The 27,742-nt window shown below is 38.4% G+C and overlaps 1 protein-coding gene across 2 annotated transcripts; it reads right to left on the minus strand.

The window, feature by feature from the left end:
- Positions 1–27,742, minus strand: siah1 (siah E3 ubiquitin protein ligase 1). Of its 2 annotated transcripts, none has more exons than XM_028044372.1 (5): positions 27,568–27,742; positions 9,533–9,589; positions 2,397–2,578; positions 1,214–1,510; positions 1–463 (listed from the first exon to the last, which is right to left on the minus strand). In XM_028044372.1, the coding sequence occupies exons 2-5, from the start codon at positions 9,540–9,542 to the stop codon at positions 92–94; spliced, it is 861 nt and encodes a 286-aa protein (XP_027900173.1). In that variant the 5' UTR covers positions 9,543–9,589; positions 27,568–27,742; the 3' UTR covers positions 1–91. The 2 variants fall into 2 exon arrangements, with proteins under 2 accessions (XP_027900173.1, XP_027900182.1); XM_028044381.1 differs by lacking the exon at positions 27,568–27,742 and adding an exon at positions 13,835–14,689.

A 27,742-nucleotide genomic window follows, 5' to 3' on the forward strand; every position in this document is an offset into this window, starting at 1 on the left:
GAGAGAGGGAGGGGCCTGGGCTCCTGACTGATCGGGCCCCCGTTGCCCCCCCCGGCAAACTTGCACTCCGACGCTCGCCTGCGTAACGTTCTCAGCACATGGAGATGGTGACGTTGATGCCCAGGTTTCCGTTCTCGGCGAACAGCTGCGCGATCGACGTGTCGAACACCAGGCAGTCGCTGTTCATGATGGCGGTGGCGATGCCCTCGTGGATGGAGCGGGGCGTGGCCTCCCAGGTGAGCCGGCGCCGGTGGCCGTTCAGCTCCAGCCGGTAGGCGAAGTTCTCGGCCTGCTTGCGCGTCCCGATGAGCTGCACGATAGCGAAGAACTGCTGGTGGCCGTCGTACTTCTCCTGCTTCTCCAGGACCAGCATGAAGTGGAAGCCAAAGCAGGACTGCATCATCACCCAGTCCACCGCGCCCGGGAGGTTGATGTCCGTCGCCAGGAACACGATGTCCTCGCCCTGCAGCGACACGAGAACCATCAGAATCCTCACAAAATGTCAACGCCACACAGTCAGCTCAGTCCTGCTGCTGCTTCACTGTGTTACATCTATTCCAGGTAGTTTATCTTGCTGTCCAGCAGAGGGCGCTCTGAACTGTTGGTGTGAGATAAAACATCCAGAAAACATCCTGCCGGCTCAGATTTTATTCAGAACAAACTATTCAGAGGTAGTTAATAAAATACATTCAACTCAACATTCAAAATATAAAAGTATTTAGAGAGAAAAATCTAAAACTATATTTTCAGATCAGAAGAGGAAAAAATTACAACATTGTTTTATCAAAGAGGACAGTTTTCCCAATCTGATTGGTTCCTGTCATTCGGCTCGTTAAAGGCTCTCTGCTCTGATTGATTCCTGACATTCAGCTTGTTAAAGGCTCTCTGCTCTGATTGGTTCCTGTCATTCGGCTTGTCAAAGGCTTTCTGCTCTGATTGGTTCCTGATATTCAGCTCGTTAAAAGCTCTCTGCTCTGATTGGTTCCTGACATTCAGCTCGTTAAAACATCCCGGCTGATGCTTCAGACTGAGCTGAAAATACCAGAAACACCCTGGTTATGGTGAAACACGGTGGTGGCAGCATCATGATTTCACTCAGGTGAGATTTTTTTTGCTGATCTTGCACAAAAACTCAAAGCTACAGTATGTCAAAATGTGGAAGAGTTTAGCAGGTCCGAATTGTTTTGTTTAGTTTCAGTGGTGCGGTTCTGACCTGCAGTGTGGTGATGGACTTGTGCTGATGCATCAGGTGCGGCATGACGGCGTCCAGCGACCCCTGCCACTTGCAGGAGGCGCCGGGACAGGGGCAGGAGTACGGCCGGAACTCGCACAGCTCCTCGTGCTCCGTCTTGTCGGTGTGCGGCAGCGTGACCTCGCAGCCCGACGACGCGTACTTGCAGGGGAACAGGACGGAGTTGGCCACCTTCTCCATGGCCAGGTTCCTGATGGAGCCCAGCGGGCCCCTGCAGGTGGGACAGCAGGTGAGCTTGGGCCGGCAGTTGGAACACACCTGGAGAAAATACGGGACGATGTTTTCAGTCCGAGGTCAGAGGAACAAATGGACCCCAGTCAGCTGGAGCTGAGGTTAAAATGAGACGTTCTCTGATTATAGGCTGAACAAATTCAGCTGCACAATAAATTATCCCAGAAATTATTGCGATAAACAATAATATTGTCATTTTGAGACGATTTTCAACAATGAAAGGCATATTAATGCAAGTACATACACTCAAAGACAATAAACCTTTAATTTCTAAAGAATATTCAACACTGGAGCTGGAAAACATTTTAAATATCCAAAATAAAAAACAAAATGACAATAATTCAAGTGAATTATGAAGCCTCTGTAAGCAAAGCTGCATTTCAACAAATATTAACCATTCAGCTTAGACAGAGGAAACAGGCAAAGGAGGCAGCTGGGACTGTTATAAAAAATGAAATTAAATTGTGGCATCTCTCCAACAATTGTTGTTTGACTGGAAATCATCTACAGTAGGTCATTTTAATTTATCATTTGATTAAGGGCTGCACCGATTGCAGTTTTACCAATCTCTTACCAAGAAAGTTGCTGAATTGGCAACAATGTGGTGACTATTGTTAACTGTAAATGTGCAGACATGACCTGGTCGGCCGGTTTGTCAGTCAAACCTCTCACAGGGGAAAAGAAAAGCACAGTGGTTGATTTTTAGACCTTTACCAAGATTGATAACATCGGTGGATGAGATCGGCTTCACGTCAAAATCGGCCAGTCACCGACGATCTCCCAAAATCATCGGCACCAATAAATCGGCTGGCCGATAAATCGCTGCATTCCTAATTTGATTGATTTATTGCTTATTGTGAGTCTGTACATTTTTGGTGATTTTAGCTTTTTAAACCTGAGCTGAGGGACGTACCAGGTGTCCGGACTGACACTGCAGGATGGGGGGCAGCACATAGTCGAAGCAGACGGGACACTCGAACAGGCTGGCCAGGTCGCTGTTGGAGGCGGTGGTGCCTGACAGGGTGGGCACGCGCTGAGACGGCGGGCACTTGGAGGTTCCTGTGGGCAGCGCGGTGGCAGTCTGGCGACTCATTTCTGACGATGATGACACACAGAGAGCAGAGGAAATAAAAACCTTTACGTCCTGCAGTTTAACTTTAACTTGAATAAAACCACAGAGCGTTTTTTTTATTGCAGCTCCACGGCACAGAGAGAAAAACAACAACAAATGGGTGTGTGCATACAAATACATTTTCTTTTCTTTGTCTATTCATTATTTAAACAATAAAAATATAAAGAGAGACAAGTTAGAAATCAGGTTACCAAACTAAGCTTTCTATTGTTCCTGCTCCAAATTATTTTCTCAGTCTAAAAGCTCTTATTACCACAAAATGTGTTAAACACCAATATAGATAAAATTAGGCCTCCCTGAATTATGCCTCCTATTTTATAGAACAATTCTTATTGTTTAAAATGTATTTAATTATTTCCATTTGGCTGGAATAAACAATAATAATAATAATAATGAAATAAAACGGAAAAATTCTGTAAATAAAATTAATAAAACAGTAGTAAAATAATACTAACATTTTATTTGAATTTCTAATTATTTTTAGCTAAATCTTATTCTGATTGCTTAAAATTTTTATTTCCATTTGGGTGGAGGAGTAAGCAGTAATAAATAATTAAATTAATAAAATAAAAATAGTACATAAAAGAGTAACAACATAGAAGATAAAAATAAAAAATGAGAAATATAAATAAAACATCATTAAATATTTTATTTGGATTTCTATTATTTTTATTATCTATTACGATTTAATTAAACGAAATAATTTTTAGTGTCGTTCATTTTATTATCTATTATTTTGTCATGAATCATCTCGCTTAAAACTAATTAGTTGTGAGTTAGTGTCAGAAAAACACAAATAACTGATATCCTTAAATATCAGAATATATCATATAAGAGCTGCTGATGTAAACTATTTACACAGTTTGTGAAATAACTACTGCTGATCACGTTACTTTGTGTTTGAAAGCCAAAAATGAAATGTAGCTGCTAGCTTTTCATGCTAATGATGGATAACAACAACACTCGACTTGGATAATTATCATTCTCAGCTCCAACTTACAAAATGAATCGAAAGCAGAATAAAAACTTGACCAGCTTGCATGCTTTGGCCAAAAAAGCCATCTCCGAACTGCAAAATGGGTGGAAGATCAGCTTTCCCACCCATTTTACCACCTGACGCGCTCTGTTCTCGTTTCCAGCCCTAATGATGTGCAGGAGTCAGACAGTGGAGAAGTGATGGCATCGTGCGTGGGAGGAGAAGAGATTCAGGTGGGGAGACGGAGGAACAATATGTACACAGCAGCTGAGGAAAGCTGTTAAATATTTAATTCTGCACATGGATTAACCAACAGCAGCAGCTTCTGAGCTCTGATCTTTGGTTTGTAGGAGCTGCAGGATTTATAAGAGCATAAGAATTAAGAAATATCCATTTATTTTTGTTGTAATTTAGAAACCTTCGACATAATTCTACAACAAGAAATAGTGACGACAATGGCCAGCACAACACAAGCAGCTGGTAGGTGTGCAGACGGGGATGCAGATGTGCAGGTTGTTAGCAGCTGCAGAGGAAGAAAATGCCTCTAAACATCTGCCATGACGGAGCTGCAGCCTTAGCAGCTATTATTAGCTGCTCTTAACATGCTAACAGCAGAAAAGACCAAATTAGTTCAGGACATTCAGAGAGGCCTGCGTGCACGAAGCCTGCAGCGGCGACGCAAGCAGCCAGACGCAGGCAGAGCAACACAACATGTACTCAAGTAAGAGCAGAACTACTTCAGCATGTTTTTACTCTAGCCATCCAAGAAATTATTCAAGACTAAAAGAGTATTTTATAAAAAGTCTACTCAAGTACTCAGTAACTAATCAAATTAACAATCATTTACCAAAATATTAACTTAGGTGGAAATTTTGATATTTTAAGGATGAAAATTACAACAATTCATACAAGTAAAACATAAAATTAGGCAAAAGAAAATTTTCCAAATCAGTTTCTTTTAATAAAAAAGTTATGAAACTTTATCAGAAACTGCAGGTTTGTTTCTGTGTCTGGTGGATTTTTGGTTAAAACATGTTCGATTTTCATACAGTGGTTAGAAAATGCAGAAATTTTACTCAAGAATAGAGATACTTTATAATAAAATTACTCAAGCAAAACTCCTAAAAGTACCTTCTCAAAAAAAGATACTCAAGTAAATGTAATTGCATAAATCTACGTAGTTTTTACCCAACTCAACGCAACTCCAGTTTCTGTGCTGACCGTATTTTCATCATCCAAAGGATTATAAAGTTTACTTACTAAAAAGACAATTTTTACTGGGATTTTAGCAGAAGCTGATCAGGAAATTATTTTTATTTTGTCTTTATTTACACGGGTAGCTCTGCTGTTCAAGAGAAGTCAGGCAGATGAGCTGAAACTGTTGCCTTAGCAACCGTTAGCTCTAAGGATGTAGCAATATGCAAATTTGGGCCGATATCGATAGCCAATATTAATGCTGTTACGGCCAATAACTGATTTTATATGTAGTTCTGTGTCCAAACTTTGGCCAAAACTGTTAAGCTGAGAGAATTTTTTTTTTAAATTAAAACTGAAAATATTTACTCATTTAAGGCATTTGTGGTTTTTATCTCCTCAAAAAATAATTTACTAAAATAAGACAATATTTTAATAAAGCCAGGTGGATATACATTTTGCAGAAAAGGAAGCTTTTTTTTTTTTACATTTGGCAACAAAACTTGGGCAGCGCTTGCTGGTTTTAGTCATGTGTAATCAATGAACGCAGAAACCTTGTTTAAAAAAAGAAAAAATAATTTCTCTTGTACCTAAATGAATGTTTAAGAAGATTTTATTCATCGAGTTAATCATAGATTTGCTCCTTTCTGTGCCAAAGCAACCGCACCTCCTGCAGAGCAGGATTGTGGAGCAGGAAGCAGAGAAGCAATGACAGCAGTGCAGTCGTTTGTTCATGCTGTTGAAACAGTGGGAGATATATATATAATATTGGAAAATATCAGTTATCGGTATTGGTGTATTAATTAGAACCAGTTCTCATGAAGGAAACTGCAGAAAATAACAGCTGAGAGCTTCAGGAGCCTCATGCTGAGAGGATTAGCGGCGGAGAAGAACAATTCAGGACACAGGAGAGCCGGGGAAGCTTCAGGAGTCGTTTACTCCAAACTGAAATTAGGAACGTAAACGATATGTAGAAATGTTGACAATGATGATGTAATATGACTTTTCATAATGTAAACCGTAGGCCTGTCATAAAGGACAATAAGTTGTCCCTCAAATGAATTAGATGATATTGATGTTTTGACACCATTTTCAACTAATTCAATAATTATGGCATAATAGTGCAAATTCACTTCCTCAGAGACTAACAAGAATTTTGTTCAAAATTAAGACATTAAAAACAATAAGTAAAAAGGAAAATGAACCACACACAACCAAAACCATAAAGAAATCTGATCATGAGCCATCTGTAAACAAGATTGCTCTTCAGAAAATATTAAACCACAACAGAAATTATCAAAGTCTTTTTAATTTATCATGCAATTGATTAACTACATACCATGATAGGCAATTAGTTGCAGCAACACTTTTTAGTTGTAGTTTGTTTAGATTTTACCACCTTTTTGCCTTTTAAGATGTTTTTGCTTCATTAAGCACCAATATTTACCGAGTGTGTAACAGGCACAGAAGCCTGAATACATTGTACTTAAACAATAAGTAAACAGGTACTGCAGTCCATGCTGTTTGTGATAAATCGTGATGTATTGTGCGAGTATAAAACAGGTTCATGATGTCACCAGCGCAGAGCAAAGAAGGGCAGAAAAAACAAAGAGACAGCAACAGACTGGTGCAAAGTTATTTTCTGATGGATTATTCTTCAAGCCTTACGGGAAACCTTCCAGTTAAACTTGTTCTTATTGTTCATGTGTGGTTGTTTCCCTGTCAGGGTAGTGCCGTCTTCACGGTGGAGATGAACTAAAAGTGAGATCAAAACGACCCAACAATGACTTCCTCCACTGATCCAGGAACAGACTGGAGATGGTGTGTAGATTTTTCTGCATGTTCCTGTCTAACGACCAAAATGACAAAGTGGCTCAAAGACCAGAGAACATTGAGATTATTTTAACTGTGAAGATGAAACCATTGTGGCTTTTACCCGGAAAACCAGAACAGTGGTTCTGCTCAGGTCTAGGCCGGTCATGATAAATTCTGCTGGACGATACATTAGTTATTCTGATAAACGATAATATTGTTGTTTGGAGACCATTTTCAGGTAATATAATGGTAATGACACCATAATAATGCAGGAACACATTCTCAAAGATCAATAAACCTTAAATTCTAATTAACATTTAACACTGGAACTTTCAAATATCCAAAATAAATTAACAAAATAACTAAAATTAATTATGAAGTCTGTATAAACAAAATTCTCCTTCAAAAAAAGGTTTAATTGAGACCAAATCACCAGACTGAAGACTTTTATCATCCACTTTTGGTAGAAACAGAGAAAATGCTAATAAATGCCTGTGGAAATTATTGAGCTTGTTTTGATGTGTCATGCAATTAACTGATCTATTGCTTATTGTGACAGGTTTAACAGACTGATGGGCTTTGAGGACACAAACAAAAGCTTACGACATATCTGGAATAATTATTTCAACATTTCAGATCCCAGAAGCTGTGAAAGCTGCTTTTCTGCATGTCGGACGACGACAAGCTGCTACGTGTCCGTCAGGCGGATAAACATAGCCCGGCTGTTTGAGCCGGCACATGTGGTGCCAGCAAGGTGCCGAGATTAAAGCAGCGCAGGCCACAGTTTCTTTTGTTGTTAGCAGGGAGGCTTCACCTCTCACAGTTTACGGTTTCCGCAGCTCCTGGGCAACTCTGCTCACAGTGCGGACTCCAAAAAAAACCAGCTTCTCGTTGGTTTGTAACATTAAAACACGCAGAAAACTGGACTCAAAACATAGGTCCACATTTTCCTGACTCTTTACTTTTACACAACGCCACACCATTCTCTTTGGGATTTATAATCTCAGGCGTTACATCTAAACATCAGCCGAGGGCATTAAGCACAGCTAGGATCCAACCAATTAAAGTATTATTAAATGGCATTTGAAATATAATATCCTTCTTGATATTTCACGCCTAAATAGTCATTTGCCGGTCTGATGGCAACTGCAATATTGTGCACAACAAATCAGCATTGACATCAGTATTGGACTTTTTTTTCTCTCTCCCCTCCAGGGGGTCTTTTGTGGGCTCTAGTGTCCCTTATATGAAAATAGGCTGACAGGAAAGGGGGAAGGGAAAGACATATGCGGCAAATATCGTCGGGTCCGGGAGTCGAACCCGCGACGGCCGCATCGAGGACTCAAGGCCTCCAAACATGGGTCGCGCTAACCACTATGCCACCATGGCACGCCGTATCAGACATTTTTTAACACTTTGTATCGTCCTGATAAGCAAGACCGGGCCGATGGCATCAGCCGTTGTTTATTTAAATCCTGTTGTTGTTTGTGTTAAAATATAGGAGGGGTGGGAATCTTTTTCGATCCAAAATGATTACTCATGGTGATTTCAGCTTTAATCTATCTTTGTGAAAAAGATCCTTATGATCTACTCCAGTTTGTTTTGCAAGGCAAATGCAGGCTTTAACTTTTCTTTTTGGCGCCGGGTCGTCTTGGCCATGTTCTTTTAATGTTCTAAATTATATAATTTTTGGTTTAATTTCTTCACAATTATTTCTTCTGTTCTCAAAGTGAATTTGCAACCTTGTCCATTTGTTGCTATATTTGGTCATTTCTGCTCAAAAGAATATTATTGCATTTACATCTTTAATTGTTAGATGGTCTTTTATTGTCACACTGGAAGTGTGATAAAAAATCCCTGTGGATTAAAGACATTATGCTTTTTTTAAAGCTTGAGAAAATGAAATACACTTTATGAGGATGTGCACAAAGGTTTTACAAAAAGCGGCAATGTTTTATTTCCTCCTTTTCAAACTTGGAGGTTTTGCCCAACTGAAGGTGTAATTGGGTGAATGGGAGTAAATATCTGATGTATTATTTGTTTTTTGTTTTTGTTTTGTTTTTTTGGTTGAATTTGGTGAGCTGACATGTGAAGGGGGTTGGGTTTGTTCTCTAGTTTTATTTTTTATTTAACATTTCTTTTTCTTTTGCTAAAAAAGCAACAAAAGGGGCTGAAACTGGTGCATTGTATTTGTTTGATGGGCTATTTTGTCAGGATTATATTAAGTGTATATTTATAATAAGAATTGTACAATGCAATTTGTTTGGCTCTAATAAAAATATCTATTTTTTCACATTTGTTAAATTTTAAATATTATTCCATGCCAAGATGGAATTACTCCCTCCGTTTTGCTTTAACGAAGCGACCACAGAGACGGCCTCCTCCATGGACGACGGCGTTGCAATTTACATCTAAAAGGCGGTTAAACAATCATTGCAGTTATTTAGTGAAGAATCGTAACTAAAAAATGAACCAAAATAAGTCCAAATGTTTTCCTTAGCGGACACAGGGTCGGTTGAATCTCTGTTTCATTTTTCTAGTTTCCTCTGTTTTGGTGCTTTCGTTTCAGTACCAGCTGCATACTGGAACATCAGTTACAAAATGGAGGAAAACAGACAGTGGATTCGTTTTATTTCTTTAAATTAATTTTGGGACACTTTAAATCAGTTCTGCATTGTAGTAAGTGAGAATCAGGATTCTTATGTGAATCTATCTTTTGGAACACAATTAAAATATATTATCTGTAAGTATTGGCCATGACAGCGATTTTAATATCAGTCCCAACTTTCATATCAGTGCAGTTCTACAGGGAGAGTGATGGAAATATCCAGATCAGTGTCAAGAAACATTGTAAATAAATAAATTGAGCCAATTTATGTCTCCAAACATAAACAGCAGTGATGATTCAGCTTTTTTGTTTCCATGCACTCACCTTCGTCCATAAGATTTCCAAAGGCGGCTTTCTTTTGATCTTGAAATGTGGGGACCTCTGAAAAGACAAAAATAAATAAAATAGTCAAAAACTGACAAACAATTAAACAGGTATTTAAGTAATGAAAGACTCAAAAAGCAACATGGAGGTCAACAAATAAAACTGCAGGGATGTCATGGCTACTCAAAAGTAATCCGTGAAAATAATAATCCATCCACAACATTTAATCCAGACAAACTGAAATAATACATACAGTTGATGTACATGTTTAATATGCAAGGTGCAGTCTCCATTGTTACATTTTAAAGGCGTTTTAATAGAAACTGGCTGCAGTTAATTATTTTAGTAATAGATTATTCTAATGACTAATCAGATAACTTGAGCATATTCTACCATTTTTTTGCTCAACTTCTTAAGCTTTTTTATATAAAGCATAAAAACAAAATACAAAAAATGTGAAAAACAATTTCCTGTTTTAAATAAGAAAACCAACATTGCATTGCCTAAAGTACAATAACAGAGCAAACCTTTAGTTAATCTGAACCAGGTGAGAATAAAATCGTAACTATAGTTTTACTATAAAGTAAACTATATGTGTGTTTTGGCTAAAACTTATGGACAGATGTTTTTTTTATTAATCTTAAATGCAAAAATGTACATTTATTTTAATTGCTACTCTGAATGTGTTTTTGTTTTAGCAATTTGTCATTTCTGGGTCCTTATACTCTAACGATTAATTACTACCTTTGTTGATTATTTCAATAATCAATTAATGATTAATACCTAGTCCTGCCACTGTTACTTTATCAACAATTATTTTTAATCATCTACACAGCCAATTTTCCTACAGAAATTTGGATATATTTTATATTTATTGCATGAAACAGAAATGTAAACAAGTACTTAAGACACTTTAAAGTAGGAAATTACCCATAAGTATAACGTGGCAAATATATGCAAAATAAATCTTTTTTATATTGTTTATTTTGAAAAAAAAGACTGAATATTCAGTTTATTTTAAATGTAAAATAAGATAAAATTGGAAACTAGCAAAAACAGACATATATCAAGTTATCAGTGTAACAGAAAAATAAACAGTTTCTATTAGGGCTGAAATGATTAAGCAGCAGAGCCGTTTCTGGGCTGCTGAGGGGAAGTCCATTGATTACCAGTGTCTTCCTCTCAGGTGGGATCAGATTGTTTTTTATGGCCTCTGTCTCCACCGTGCCCACAGGCTGGCAGATATCAGGAAGAACCCGTCCATTTGGCCCATTTAAGCAGACTGAAGAATGCTCAATAAATGCATTTAGGGCTCTTACCTGCTGCTAATGTAGTGCATATCGCAGAGAAACTGCATAATCACTGGTCCTGCTGAGCTGGCTGCTGCTGCTGTTCATTCATATTTAATAGTGCAAATACAGCTACTGTCTTATCCTGAAACTGAGGTCCCTGCAGAATCAGGATCAGAATATTCTGATTCTCTTTGGAGCCCAGTTAAACCAGAGAGTGGTATGTTAACATACTAAGAAATCCTCTGGGAGGGAGCATGTGTAACATCTTTTTCTATCACCTAAGAAAATTTAGACAGAACAAAAACAGCAAAAGAAACAAGAAATGTGAGTAGCAAAACATGTTAGGCACATTTTTGCTAGCCGGATATTTATAAAAAAACAAATATCTCCATCATATTGCTTATAAAAAAATATACAGTAAACACGCAATCAATATCAGAAATATTTTTATCCACATGAACCTGCAAAATTCAGCCTGTTGTCCTTTTAAACATGCCAGACCCATAGGGGGCAGTGTAGCGCAAAGATAAAACCTGTCTCAGCCAATCGGATTGCTTCAAAATAACTTCCTATTGGCACAAAGAGGTTTATTTGTATGGATATAGGTTGAACTTCTTTCAAATAAAGTAATAAAAACATTGGGAATAATGATTGGGAATAATCAATATTATTCCCAATATTGATTGGGAATAATGTCAAAACAAGTATATGGATATTTTGCCGCATTCCTTGTTTCAGACCGTTTTTATAAGTAGTACACATGCATGTATACACATGCAAACACAAATCTTTCTGCAGCAGGACTTACAAGTGGTTGGTCATGTGACAGAAACTGTGTTTATGTTGACCATATAATTGCAAAATTTGACAACTAGGAAATAAATTTGTTCGATTTACAAAGAAAAACTAATTTGAATTTTTTGATCAAATGTTTGTCGCTGGGATGAGGTGTTTTTTTTATACCGTATTTAAATTGTTTTGTTTTGCAAAACTGCAATGGAAACACTTTAAGTATCACACGAGTCAAATGATCAACCACCAGCTGTTACTACTGGCAGAAACGCCAAAGAAGACAACAACCGGAAGTGGTACAAGGATGATGGCGCAGCAAGTTTTTAATGACTTCTTGTAAACAAACTTATTGATGTCTGATTTTAATTGCTTTTCTTATTTAATGGAAAAACATCAACTGCAAAATTGTGTTTCTCAACATTAGTGGAATGTGAACAAAGTTTTGTGCCCATTTGTAATGGAAACGCAGAAACTGATTAGGAACAATATTGTGGCAATGCCAGCGGTGTGATCATATTTTTCATAGTAGAAATGTGGAGTATGTTTATAAAATAATGGTAAATATTGGTTATTGGACACAACACAATATTGATATCAGACATCGCTTCTTTCCAGATTATATTTCCTACAGTTCAGAAAACAAACAATTGTGCTCCAACACCTGAGATGTAGTTTCTGTTTCCTACAGATCACTGAAGTGATAAAAGTTCAAAGACTTATTTTTTTTAGATTAATTCAGATATCATCACATTATTAAAGACAGAGAAATTAGAAAAATGTAGATCAGGGGTCCCCAAAGTCGGTCCTCGAGGGCCGGCATCCTGCATGTTTTAGTTCTCTCCCTGGTTTAACACACCTGGATCAAATGAAGGCTCGTTAGAAGGCCTACAAAGAACACTGACATGCTGAAAAGATTGTTGGTACCACCAGGGAGAGAACTAAAACGTGCAGGATGCCGGCCCTTGAGGACCGACTTTGGGGACCCCTGATGTAGATCTATTGGAACTGATATCAATGTTTACCCAAATTACCTCTGTCACATGACATGTGATTTTATTGAAACCTTAATCTAAACAAAGTAGTTCCAGTTCTTCAGTTACTCCAGAGTGGATAAATGTTTTTTAAATATGTGTGATGTTCCAATTATAAGATGAATCATGTAAAAAAACAATTAGGCATTATTAAGGCTGGGCAATAAATCAATTTTATAAATTAACTGAATTATCTGTATCTGAAGATTAAATTTGGGGAAAATCTGGATTTTTAAAATTAATTTAAATTAAATTGCTATCAAAAGTATTAAAAACTGCAAAAGAATAAAAGCCCATTTCAGACTTTTCCAGACTGTGGGAACCATATTAAAGCTGCGGTAGGTAGCTTCAATCAAAAATATATTGTTTTTTACATATTTGTTGTGACACTATGGTTTGAGACAGTTAATCTGAAAACACTGAGCTTTTCTTCCTTCTCCCTGTGCTTGAAACAACCAATCACAGCCAGGAGGAGGGCCGTAGCGCTGTCAATCATCCTCCATGTGGTGCTGAAATATCTGATTGATGTCGTTATCTGAATTAACTGAATGTGGAACCTCTGGAGACGATAATGCAAAAGAGGATTCTTCACAAAAATCAAGGAAATTACGGACAACCCTTTAATTACGGACAATTTTCAAGAAATTCACTGTAACACGGACTGCTACAGGAGCTCTTTCCTGCCAACAGCTATCAATGTCTATAATAACTCTGAAGACTTTGAATTGATACGAGTTACAACATTTAATTTCCCTTTTAGTATCAATAAAGTATTTTTGAATTATGCCGTTTTTGCTAAAAATGATAAAAGTTGATGCAATTACTGTTTATTATGACAGCAGAATGGGTGAAGGCAGAAGATGGACTGAGCTGGATGGACGGGGGAGTTCGACACAAACATGTCGTTCTTTGTTCCGAACTCGTGGCCCACTTTCTCCCAAACATCAGACTGTGTTCACGCGCACACAGAAACATAATGTACGCCGCTTAAAGGGTCCTCTGTTCTCACCCACAGCCAGAACACATCCCGGCTCTCCGCACACAGTCCGAATTCATGAAGCCGTCACAAACACAGAGAGCAGGAAATCGCCGCTCCGCACCCCACCTCAAGCTGCACAGCTGCGAAAACACGGCGGCTCGCTCAGCGAAACGCACACGCACGCGCCGGCGTTTTCACGCTCGTTCACCTTTAGCGGAGTGGACGTTCCTCACGGCTACGCATGGGAAGAGTCTGAAGAAGGAATTCCAGGGTGGAGAATGCAGAGCGACGCTTGGATTGGATTTCACCACAGACATTCATGCAGCCCCCCTGTGCCACAGTACTCGGGCCTTTTTCACAGAAACCATTACACACTGCCGCTGCTGCCCCGAACACAGGCTCATATTTCTTACTCCCACTCCCCAAGTATAGGAAGCTTGCGACGGTCCAGGGAATGTTGGAGTAAAACAAAGACGGTGTCCATGCAACGGAAACGGGATCCGTAGCAGCCAGAGAAATACAAAAAAACACCAGGGGAGGGAGAAGAAAATCAAGTAAAAAGTTACAAAGGTCTTGTATGTTGATTGGATCGTTTCTGGAAACAGCAGCTGATGAGTGGAGCTAAATGGGAAAAGGACTTTGATACAAAGTCACAGATTTAAAAACTTTCAATAGACAGCTCATTATGGCAATTATCCATGTCCAACTTCCACCGTCTTCTCCTCAGCAACTATTCCACAGATTTTTATCTTCCAAAAAATAACACAAAACAACAGAGTGAAACAATCCTGGTTTGAGAGAAAGAAGGAAAAGTCAGGAGTAGATTCCTGGTTTTTATCCCGACGCTGATCTTTTTGTCCCCTTGGTGAGTTAGGTGCCCCTGCAGCTGCCTGCTTGTGTGTGAGAGCTAAAGTAAGCTGGCATCCAATGTCAGTCCGAACGGAGCATGCTCACTGGCGTCCTTCCCTGTCCCGCCGTTTACAACTCGTCACCCAAACAGAGACGACTCCAAACCTCCAACTGATTCCTGCTCCACGTCTTATTGGCTCCCCCTCCTCTCCTTCCTGAGCACTTCCTTCCACGGTTATGTCAGCTTAAATCCTGCATATTTTCCCCTTTCTCCCGACTTTCTCCCTCTCTCCCCCCTCCCATCGCCCAATGCTGGTTGTGCAAGTGTCAGATTTCAGTCTTCGTCTCGCTGCAGGCTCTACCACCAGCTGCCCTCCCTGACACCATGCTTCACTTTCTCGCTGCTTTTCCTTTTCCTTTCTGTCCAGATCGCTTCTCTTTCTGCCTTTTGCCACGGTAACTGGCTCAGATGGGAAATGACGTATTCTCACAACAACTAAAAAACAAAACAAAACTCCTTTGGGATTTTGTTAAAAGGCATTTGCGCATGTTACTTTCTGGGAATTTCAACACAAGCTCGTTCCTGCGCACAGAACTGAACCAAGCCAACCAGAACCAGCAAACTAAAATGAAACAAACCACAATCAGCTCCAGACTAAGCAGAAGGCAGAAAAAAAAATCTCTATTTTCTCAAAGATAGTTTTAAAAAGAGAGAAATCTCTCCCTTAATTTACGTGACCAGGATTTTGATGTAGGGCTGAAAAGATGATTAATGAAACAATTATTGAAATAAGTGCCAACTAATTTAGTAATTGTTCATCGTTAACTGAGGAATGCTGACAAAATATATTTGCTGAAAGAACACACTAAGAACAGTAATTAAGCCAAACTACTAAAAAACTATTTTGCAATTAAAGAGGCAGTGTTATGCGTTTTCCAGCCACATAGTACCTTTTTATAGGATATTCAAGCTTCATGTTAGCTTCAATTGTTATAAAAATTGCTGTACTAAATAAGACTTAAAAGAACTTTGACTTGAAATTGGGCCTTTGTCTCTTTAAGAAACTCAAACTTCTGGAAGTCATCACAACTTGGCTCCTTTTTTTTTCAAACATGCAGAAAAGAATCAAAGCAACTCTTCAGGCAGGTTTTTGATGAGGGAATAACATTATAATGTGATTTTACATATTACTGCCCCTTTAACAGAAATTTAATAAGAATTATAATTTTCTGTAATTCAACTCACAGAAGGGATGATGGAACTAAAAGCCATTTTTTAAAAGTATTTCCGCTCATTTTTAATTTTCTTTTTGGAAGAAAAAAATTTTAAATCCAAAAAGTTGATCAAGTATGACACAAAAAAATAAATAAATAAAATACATCTTTTAAAAAATCACAGATTTTATTTTTAAGCCATACTGCCCAGCCCTGGCGTTAAGTCGTCATAATTTCTGATCCGAGCTGCAAGATTTGCTTTGCAACCCGTTCCATTACAGCTGGTCACATTATGACCAGACAGCAGCAGAAAAACGTGGACACAAAGAGACCCCGCTGCGTCCCACATGCCAACTGTGAGCTGTAAAGCAGCAGCCGTGGTGAAACTGGCCCCTGCCCGAAGTGTGTCATTAAAGGGGCAGGCCGAGGGGAAACAACAATGAGCCATCTGGACCAGGCGGCAGTTCATCAGCAATGACCCAAACACTTCATCACCTCCAGCCAGGAAGTTTAGAAAGAGGAAGAGGGGACGAAGACGTGTCATTTACATTTTAAACATCTTTAATCTGTCACTCTGATGAAAACATCCGTGAGCTGTTGCTTCAGAAAGAGAAACTCCAAACCCGACGCGTCGAGACGCAGCGGGGTGAGCCGCGTAAAACACGAGCTCGCATTTCCATATGAAACGACGCCTGATGTCCCTTTCATTTTCAGGCCTCACGCTGGGATGCAAGCAGCCGGCGAAAGCCAGAAAATCGCTTTGATTACATCAAACATCCGTAAGCAATGAAGATATCACAGGAATACCTGACAGGTCAGATCTAATCTGCACATCTGATAAAAAATTTTAAAAAACAATAAATCCTTCAAGTGCTGCAGAGCAAAATAAATCAACACCTCTAATGTAAACATTTCACTTCTTACTTTACATGCTCTGATTCTTTAAATGTAAGCAGTTGCAAAAAAATGTTAGATCAACACAAACATACCTAAAGGTGAAATTAATCCTTCCTCACAATAAATCAATTAATCACATGATAAATTAAAACTAACTCAATAATTTCCATTTGCATGATTTATTATTTTTCTGTTTTTTCTACCAAAATCTGGATGATAAAAGTCTTTGGTCTCAACTAGCCCTGTTTTTAAGGACAATTTAGTTTTTGTCTGTTGTCCTGTTTGTTTATTTTGGATATTTAAAATGTCCTCCAGTTCCAGTGTTAAATGTCCATTGGTCTTTGAGAGTGTGTTCTTGCATTATTATGTCATTACCATTATACTACTTGTTAGTTTTACTATCTTCTCCACCATTTGTTCAATGAGAGTATCAATATAAATCAATAAATAAGGAAATATGATTAAATGCCGTTAGTTTGTGCAGTTTAGTGATACTTATCACACTTCTTTATGTGACTGGTGTCCTTAAAAAAAGCATATTGTTACCTTCCTAAAATAATGGCCTAAGTCATTTTTTGCCCAAACAATAGTGGCAACAACAAAAAAAATCACTTTTGGCAAAAAATGAGTTGGGTCATTATTTTAGGAAGGTATCTGTGTTTGTTGGTCTATAATTGTTGTGTTATGCAGTAGCAGCCATAAGCTTCGTGAAAAAGAAGACATGAATCGTTCTAATCGTCACTTTTGTCGTTGTCACAATAATACCACAAAATGTTGTGATATTTAAATGCATATCGCCCAGAACCAAGTGTCTGCATCAAGATGAACCCAGTTCTGGTCACTGAATGTAGCCCAACAGCTGAAAATCTTGACATTCTTTTGTTAAGATTTCCTTCCTCAACTCTTCTTTTCTGGGAGAAAACATACACAAGATGGAGGCGGATCTGAATTGTGTTGCCGTTTCAGATTTACCCACCGCTACAAAGAGAAAACAAGTTTGTGCACTCGGAGTTCTGAGTGTTTTCCTCATCTGAACGTTGCAACCTGTAGTTGATCTTTTAATTTGCACAAGCATGCAGTGCCGTCGCTGAGGATCAAATCTCCATTTCTGCACGTCATGGATGGCAGGTGTACTGAAAGGGAAGATGCTGACGGTAAAGACACTTCAGCATCTGAGTCTGCATTGCCTTTTAAAGACAAATTGCAAACAGCACCGTCATCGGGCAAGAGGCAGGGTTCACTCTTAATGGGTCACCAATCCATCATAGGTCAACACACACAGGACAATTTACAGACACCAACTAACCCAGCAGTCAGGTGTTTGGGCAGGACTACACTTTTAGGATCAAACTGGATTTGGATGAGAGTAAAAATCGATAATCTAAGGGGATTTTTGCATCTGACAGTCCAGTAGATTTGGCTCAATTGGGGACCAGAATTGCAACATTTGTTACATTTTCTGCTGCTGCAGTTTGTTTTCACACTGACCTGTGTCAAACGATCAAAAGCCCTGTTCCCCTCCTCGCCTGTGGGGGCGCTGCACAAAGAACCACTGAAGGAAACAACACGAAAACCTCAGAAGACATGAGCGCAACTTCTTTCTTCACAAAATGTAAACAAAAATAGAGTGGTATCACATTGTAGTGGTTTTAGGATTTCTTTTTTGTCTTTGTTCTTCCTCTTGTATTGTTTGTTTTGGTTCCATTTACCCAGAATGCCTTGCGCTACAGTTCGCTTTCTGCTTTTGGAGCATCTCTGGTCTGTCCAGCATTCACAACCGATTTCACTTCAATCAAACCAAGGCCAAGGTTGTTAGGCGGACCAGAGTTCACTTTTCTGGTCCATATTCACACCTCTCCCAAATAAACCAGATTTTATAGACAAATTCAATTAAAGCGAACTAAACAGAGCTGGTGTAAACGCACCCTAATTCAGCATCAGCAGGGTACCAAATTCAGCTCCTAAAGTAAACATAAAGGATTTTCTCCTGCATTCGGGGAGTGTTGGTGTTTTTATTCTGCTTTCCGATCTTATCCACAGGAGGAAAAAATAATAGCAACGTCTCTAGACAGTTCATTACCATGGTGGCGTAATATGAAGTAGGAAGAGCAGAGCAAAGGCGAGACAATCCCCGACCCATGCACAGAAAAAAGCCTCACTCCATCAATACTGTAATAAAACAAACAAAAGATGTGAACCATACACACATTCACAAAGAGAGATCTAAAAGTGACCAAAAAATAAATAAAAGTCACTTTGGGATCAGCAGCAGAGCTTTGAGAATCTGTTTGCTCTCTAAGCAAACATCTATACACTGAGACGGATTAAAAACTAAAATTTCTCAAAAACAGAAAACTACAACCAGAAACCAGAAGTTGTTTGGTAAATATCGCAAACCAGTTCCAAGGTGTTATTTCAACAAAACTCTGCTAAAGAAGCTCTTAAATAACCAAATTTGTCACAAAAGAGTAAAAGCAGGTGAGAAAAAAGTTCCAAATTACTATTCAAATTGAATTTAAGTGTCATAAAGATTACATTTTTTGTTCTGCTATTAAATTCATAGATGGTATTGTGTGTCAGGGCTCTTTGAATCATTATAATTAATTTCAGAGAGCTGGGTTGATTAGTTTGTTTGGTGAGCTCAATGGGTTGATTAGTTTGTCTGGTGAGCTCAATTAAAGGAAATCTACTGAAGAAGGATGTTCCACATTATTAAGCAGGCCACAGGTTTCAAGCAACATGGGAAAGAGAAAGGATCTCTGCTGACGAAAATCATCAAATAGTGTAGTGCCGATTGACAAGGTATGAAATAATTAGATATTTAACGAAAACTGAAGCGTTGTCATCGTACTGTGAAGAGATTTGTGGCTGATTCAGAACAAAGATGGTTTGTACAGATAAAGGCAGAATGAGGAAGGTTTCTGTTAGACAAATTCATCGGATTAAGAGAGCAGCTGTTAAAATGCCCTTACAAAGCAGCAAACAGTTATTTGAAGCTGCTGGAGCCTCTGGAACCTCAAGGTGGAGGATCCTCCAGAGGCTTGCAGTGCATGAACCTACTATTGGGCCACTAACCAGAGCTCACAAGCAGAACCAGTCACAGTGGGCCCAGCCGGACATGAAGATTCATTTTCAAACAGACTTGTTCACTGATGACTGCTGTGCAACCCTGGATGGCCCAGATGGACGCAGTAGTGGATTGGTGGTGGACGGCCACCACGTCCCAACTCGGCTGTGACATCAGCAAGGAGGTGGTGGAGTCATGCTGTGGGCCGAAATCATGGGGAGAGAGAGAGAGAGAGAAAGAGAGAGCTGGTCGGCCCCTTCAGAGTCCCTGAAGGTGTGAAAATGACCTCAGCAAAGTATCTGGACTTTCTGACTGATCACTTTCTTACATGGTTCAAAAAGAAGAGCTTCTGTAGCAAAATCATCTTCATGCATGACAATGCACCATCTCATCCTGCAAGGAATACCACTGTGTCATTGGCTGCTATGGGCATAAAAGGGGAGAAACTCATGGTGTGGTCACCATCCTCCTCTGACCTCTGACCTCAACCCTATTGAGAACCTTTGGAGTTTCCTCAAGCAGAAGATCTGAGGGTGGAATGCAGTTCATATCAAAACAGCAGCTCTGGGAAGGTATTTTGACATCCTGCAAAGAAATTCAAGCAGAAACTTTCCACAAACTCACAAGTTCAATGGATGCAAGAATTGTGCTGTGATATCAAAGAAGGGCTCCTATGTTAACATGTAACTCGGTCTGTTAAGATGTTTTTGATTGAAATAGCTTTTGATTTTAGTACATGTGACCATTTAATGCTGCACATTCAAAGAATGACCGTTTGGATTTCTTTATAATCCATAAAATGTTTAGAAAATCTGCTGTGCATAATAATTTGGAACAGTGCATTTTGAGTTATTTTTGAAAAAAATATTGTTCTCATGAGGAGCTTTGTTCAGTAAAACTTGATTTATACCGTAACAGTTCATGACTTGAGAATTATACTGACCATCATTTGCATTGACCATTTAAGAAAATCTGAGAAAATATCACTTGCATAATAATTTGGAACACGATGTAGGGAAAGCCAACACACAATCCGACAGTTTTAATTGACATGGTAGATGGTTTTGAGATCAAAGAAGTTTCTATTCCCCTTACATCAATGGCCGCCGCTGACAACAGATCTCAACCCAACAAATACTAAACTGTGGAGTTTCTCACCACATTGCTTGGGATGTGTTGCCGCGTGTTTGCGCAGTGTGAAAGAGATCTGATGCACACGCAGGCTGTGAAATGAGATCGAGGTGATCGGTTTTGGTGATCGTCAACAAGAGACTGATCAGTGAACACCAATCACACACTTTTTCCATGGAAATCAGCTGATTATGATCGGTGGCCGTTCGACTGGCACACCTCTATTTTTAACCAAAGTAAATGTCAACATCTACCTGTGGCATGCAAAGTGTGTTATTCTATGCACAAATTGATGATATTTTGTATGAAAGTTTGGGGGGTTTTATGTTTGGCGAGCCAAAGGAAAATTTCCACCTTGTTGGATAATAAAGTTTTATTCCATCCTATCCAAAAATAATCATAAATATCCTAAATAAAGCACGGAAAAATAAAAAGAAATTACTCAATATTTGGATAAAAATTCAACAAACTTTACCTTTTAATTCTGATTACTTGAACACATCAGTGCACCAATTTATACACATACAGTCAGCGAAATGAAACAAATCACTTTTATCAGAGTGAATTCCTAGGACGACGCAAGAGAAATAAGTTAACACACATTTTACGGTTCAAAGATCAAAACTCAAACGGATCAACATTCCTGATCGGACCAAATAATTGACCTCAGACAGCAGCTCCTGACCTTCAACAGTTCACTGAAAGGACAAATACCAACCAGAGTGGCAGCAGTTCACTCCTCTGAGCAGCAGAAAGGTAAAACTCTCAGGAATGCAACAATGAGTGAAAATCCATTCAGGTTTCTGCTCACCGGTTCATACAATGCAGGAAACAAATGGGAGAGCTAAATAATTAACTGTAAATCAAGATTGATAAAACCAAAATGAAAAGGAAGTCCTTCTGCTAATTTAAACTAATAACATGAAAATTCACATCCCTGATCTGATGGAGTCAGACTGAAGTCTGGTTTTCTTCAGAATCACAGATTCAGTCTCACAGCTTATCCTGCATCTGAGCATCAGCTGGAAATATTCGACCAAACTCAAGAGTTAAAGTTCAGCACTCTAAATCCACTCAAAAGTTCCAGGAAATCAGCTAATTATTACGTCTGAACCTGGAAAAAACTAGAGATGCAACAATCTAATATCAATAACCGTATCAGATCCAATATTGGGAAAAAAACAACAACTACTCAGTGTAATTCTACGCTTTGTGCTCTGCGACTTCATGCTTTATTTATTTCACATTATGTTTGAAATTCCTAACTACACTTTGAGCCACTTGAACGAAGGTTTGTTGTAATTTATTTTTACATGTTTGACCAAAGTACTCAACCTATTGTTTTAGTTTCTGTATTTATTCTACATTGGCTTTCATTTTCCTAATTGTACTGACTGAACAAACTAAAGTTGTTTTTATATGTTTGACCAAACTTGTAAAGCTATTGGTGTATTTAAGTGTGCTGATGCAAATGTGCAATTCAGCATATTTATGTCTGCATTTAAAATTTTTTTTAAATCAATTCGGCAATGCTTTTCTGTATTGAATTGGATGATACTAAACCGCCAATATCTATCAGTATCAAAAGTAAAAAAAGTAGATTGGTGCTTAAACAGACCATGGTTCCTGTATTTCTATTAAACTATTAGATATTTACAAAACATTACAAAGCAGAAGTTTGATATTTGATTTGTGCTAGCGCTAAATTACCACTGGTTCTTTCTGGCAGTTGCCCAATAAACCGGTTCTTTCTGAGCTCGGACTTTGAGTCGGACCAGAGGATGAACAACTTTGGACTTATTGAGGACAAAACAAATCTAGATCTTATAATCACCATGTTTAAATCTACACACTTAGCTTCAGATTAATCTGTCTACCTTAAGACCAAAATAACAAGCTCATCATGAAGGATGAGATTACCAACAGAACAACATGAACTCACTGTTGGTCATCCCGCCACAGTTTAGTTTGATATTGACCATCATGGTGTTTAAGTAGGTCAACAGGCCACAAAAAGCTCCTCAAACTGCTCATATATTTCTCTGAATTTCTGAATGCCATTTATGTTTTGGTTCTGAAATATTGACTTTTAATTTCAATCTGGATGTTGTGGTAAACTGTCATTTACCAAAGCCAATTTGATCAGAGATCAGCTGATCTGATTGGCCCAAACTACAGCTGCCTATTTTTTAAAACAGCATTAATAAATCAGAACGGCTGAAATATAAAATGAAAAAAATAATTAATAAATAAATAAATTTGACCACTACTTGCTGGAAGACCACTTTAATGGAAACAGTTTTAGGTCTCCACTAGGGTCTGTTTAGGGTTTTCTGCAATCAGAGAGCCAGGATGTGGGTATAACATTTAAACCTGACATTAAAAAGTTATTAAGATATAATCTAAAACGGATTCAAAAACAAGACATAACTAAAGATCCAACAATACAGAACTATGAACAAACATACTCAAAAATAGCTTACATATACATAAAAACAACATAAAACGAAATTAGTGAATTAGTGCATTGTTGCATTCGGGGAGAAGCCATTTTTGAGTATATATTGTAAACATCACCATATTTATGTTTATATTCTATTTATATTGTACTGCAATTTTTTTGGAGAAGCTTTTTTACTTTAATCTCACTGTACTGAGTAAAATGACAATAAATTCAATTATCAAATCATTCAACAATACATAAAAATTAAAGAAATGAGTGAAATATTGATCTTAAATAATTTGTTTTTATCTGGCCTTTAAAAGAGATCACTGAAAGTACTTGCAGTGTCATGTAGCGCTAACCTGCTTATTAGCTGAAAATATGGTGATCAATAGTCAAACCAACTCCTGACTGTTCATTAATCCAGGTTTATGGTTCCAGAGTTGGTGCTTTACCAATGTAAACAGAAAGAGCTTGAACTTTGATTAATTTTTTTTTTTTTAAAAACACAAAAAGAAAAAAAGAAACTCAAGTTCTTGCAGGTTTGGCATCTGTTGTCCAAACTCTCAGAGATAGAAGCTGGTACTACATTTACTGATGAGGAAGAGAGAGTCAAGGAAGGCAATTCACAGTAAAAAAACAGATTTAAAACCAAGTTCCAGGTCTGAATGTACCTTTCTGTGAGCCTTGCCCATATTTGTGATGTTTTAGCTCAGTTTAACCCCAGAATACACACTTTGAAGTTCGGCCATGCAGGAGGCGATAATGCAGCGGCTTCCACAAAGTCCATTTAGAAGAGAAGGAGAAAAGAACAAATGAAGTGATTTCTCACCAGGTACTCATTGTGGCTTTGAGTCCTAGATAAAAAGATCAAAATGAGAAACAGCACAATCTGTCCACTCATAGATGGCGTGTCACAACAGCAGCGCACACTTTAACTTTTCTTGGAGCATGAATTGAGCACTTAGTTACATTTTACAAGCAAGCCTGTCATGATAACAATGAATTGCCACAATTTTAGAAATTAAGATGCTATTTTAGGCCAAAGTGAAGACTTTTGTTATCCAATTTTTGGTAGAACAAGAGAAAACAGAAAAACAATAAATCATGGAAATGGAAATTATTGAGCTTCATTTACTTTATTAGGTGATTAATTTGTTTATTGTGACAGGCATTGTAAAAATTAGCAAAACTTAGCAAGTTTTGACAATACATTGTTCCAGATATTATTGCGATAAACAATAATATTGTGTTTTGAGCCCATTTTCAAGTAATATAATGATAATGGAATAAGAACACATTGTCAAAGATCACAAAATGTAAAATTTCAGTGGTTTAACACTGGAACTGGAAGATAAAACTTAATCATGTGATTAAACCGATTTATTGCGACATGCCTAGTAAAAATGATCAAAAGTTAGCTATAAATGTAGTTTCTCTGCACCAACCCTGCCACACAGGCCGAGCTTCATGTCTGCAGTTACACAGCATGTCAAATGTCTTGGCTGCAGTTCTGCACACCAACCAACTCTGGACAGAACTGATCCCCGAGAGGATTACTCAAATCCCAGCGTCAAACGTTGCCTACTGCCTTACGACCAGGACTGCCATCAGCCCAAAATATGCCTAATGATGGATGCCGACGTGAAACCTCAGGCCACAACAAAAAACCAACAGCTGGGCCTTGATTGCTCCAGAAACCGGACTGCACCTGGACTCAGGAAACCATGGAGCACCTCTCACTTTCTCCATCTTTTGGGTTTTTATGTAGGAAAACTTCACAGAAACTATAAGAGAGAAGAGTGGAAGGCAGATCACTTCACACACAAAAACATTATATTACCAAACAGGATTAGGTTTTAATGTCACTGCCATGGTATAATGATTGAGATCATTTCCAGTATTCCACATTAACTGAATCCAATGGGAATGAAAACTGGAAGAGATGAAAACTACTTTTCTGCTTGTTGTGTTGGCTTAATAAGACTCTGCACAGAACAGATTTGGCTTTCAAAAGCTCATTAGGTTTTAAAGAGGATCAATAGTCTATTGATTCGTGATGTTAGCAGCCTACAACAATGCATTTTGGTGCAAATCCAATAACTATTCCTCAAAGTTGTTTGGCTTTTAGTTTTAATCTGTAGGTTAATGTCAGATTGTGGAAAACTGATCTTAATCATCATCTATTGAAATGGTTTTTCAGATATTATGAATTCAAAACAATTTGCGATTAATTTGTCAAATGACTAAACAAGAATGTTTAGAAAGAATCTGAGCAGGTTTGTTGTATTGTTGTTTTTTAATGGTTGATGAGTCAGTTGGAGCAGCAGAGCTGCGATAAAGAGCTACAGATGAAAGCAGGTTAATTGCAACTACAAGCATGCTGTCGATATTTTAGTTATACTGGGGATGTTTAAGTCTGCTGGGAAAATTATTGTATAGTTTCTGCCTGGAATTACACAGAAAGTGTTTTTTGTTGGGTTTTTTTGGATAAAACATAAAAAAGACCTTAATCCTGATGCATCTACACACCTGCTTGCACACAGTAAAATATGTATAGGTATTAAAAATATATCATCTTAAAGTTGTCAGTCTGTAATATATAGCACACTTTGACATGATTTTAACAATTTTTCTGTAAAAAAAACCCCCTAAAAACTAGGGATGTACCGATCCAGTTTTTCACTTCCAGTACCGATATCTGAGGTTTGGTATCAGCCGTTACAGATCCGATAAAGAAAAGCATCACTAAATTGACTTTAAACATTTTTTTACAGACATAAACGTGCTGAATTCTACATTTATTTGATAACTCTCGACACTTAGATACACCAATAGCCTCACAATCTTTTTCAAACTTGTAAAAACAACTTTAATTTGTTCAGTCAGTCCAATTAAAAATATAACGGCCAATGTAAAATGAATAATAAAGAAATTGACAAAAACAATAGGTTGACTACTGTGGTCAAACGTGTAAAAAATAAACTGAAACAAAAATTTCTAATGGTTCAGAAAGTGCAATTAGAAATTTTAAATATAATGTAAAATATCTAATAAAGTATGACATCACTCAGAGCACAAAGCATAGAATTAGACTGAATAGATCTGCCTTTATGGACTGGACACATTGTCACCAACATCTGATCAAGAGGTTTTTTCAATACCGAGACTGGTACAGATATTAATATTAGATTGGTGCATCTCTGCTAAAAAGTAACAGCTCTGCTTTGGGGGGCTGAAACAGTTAATCAGATTAATCAATTATTTAAATAATCTTCAAATAATTTAGCAATCAAATAACTGCTAACTGGAGCTTGTAGACTAAAAAAGACCATTTCCTGCAAGAACAATAAGATTACAGAAGATACTAAACCAAAACTGTACAAACATATACATACTGTCAAATTTCCCAATTCTGGAATGAATAAAGAACTTCTTATATTTTCATCGTCACATGGCCAAATAAATACCAAACTCTCTCTCTCCAGAATTACATAAAACAGCAACAATATGGAAATACCTGCACAAGAATGAAGCAGGAAAAAAAATGCTTTATTCAAACTGTTGTGTTGGAAAACTAAAAAAGTACGCAAAGACGAACTAAACTAGCTTTTAAAAATGCTGGATAAAATATGTTGAGGATGCTCAGATGCAACTGGGAAGAAACTGTTCCCATACCGGTATCGTGGTACGGGTTCCTCAGACCGGTTGTTCTTGTTCATCATAGTCCCTTTAAACCCAAACACCACGCCAACTTTTCTGATTTTCTGCGCACAGCCAAAAGCATCTCCATCTACAGGTGCTTGATACGTGAACCTGATCCTAGTGATGCAGGAGAAGCTGCAGACCCACGCAGTCACCGTGGATCTCAGTGCACCCACAACGATCACCGTGGATTGGATGAACGTAACTCAACGCCTTCTCCACAGTAAAACCAGTTAAGTACTAGAGAAAAGCTTTAAGCCCACACCCCGACCAGTTTCTGCAGACCTGAGCGGCCCGGTTTGTCGGTGCTCTCGCCGTTACAGACAGCAGAGGCCTCCGTCGTGCCGTAAACCCGGATCAGATTAGCCGTTAGCTCTTAGCTCAATCCGTACCAGACAAAAAAGAAAATAACCGGGTGCAATTTCAACAACCTTCCAGTCAATGTTAACACCAGCGGATCTTTTGTAAATGCTTGTCACCCGAGTGCAGACCGCAAACAGTGCCGTTTTAAAGGGATAACCAGTCCTGCTGTTAGCACGGAGCTAATGGCTGAAGCTAACGTCTGCTGTTGTTTTCACCGAAGGAGGTTGCTCTGAAAAACCCGGTGCTGATCTCACTAAAATCCCCTGCTCACCTTTGAAAGGCGGCTGCTTCAGCTCACAGCGGATCACTGAGCGGGTGAACGGCGAGGAGACGGAGCCAGGGTCCCTGTTTGTCGTCTTTCCTCCGTCTACTCGGTGAACACATCGGAGCTCCGACCCAGACAGACTCCAGGCGCTTAGTAGCAGCCGGGGCGCGCGCGTGCTCAA

Source organism: Xiphophorus couchianus, chromosome 2 (genome assembly GCF_001444195.1).
Source record: "Xiphophorus couchianus chromosome 2, X_couchianus-1.0, whole genome shotgun sequence".
NCBI classification, from domain to species: Eukaryota; Metazoa; Chordata; class Actinopteri; order Cyprinodontiformes; family Poeciliidae; genus Xiphophorus; species Xiphophorus couchianus.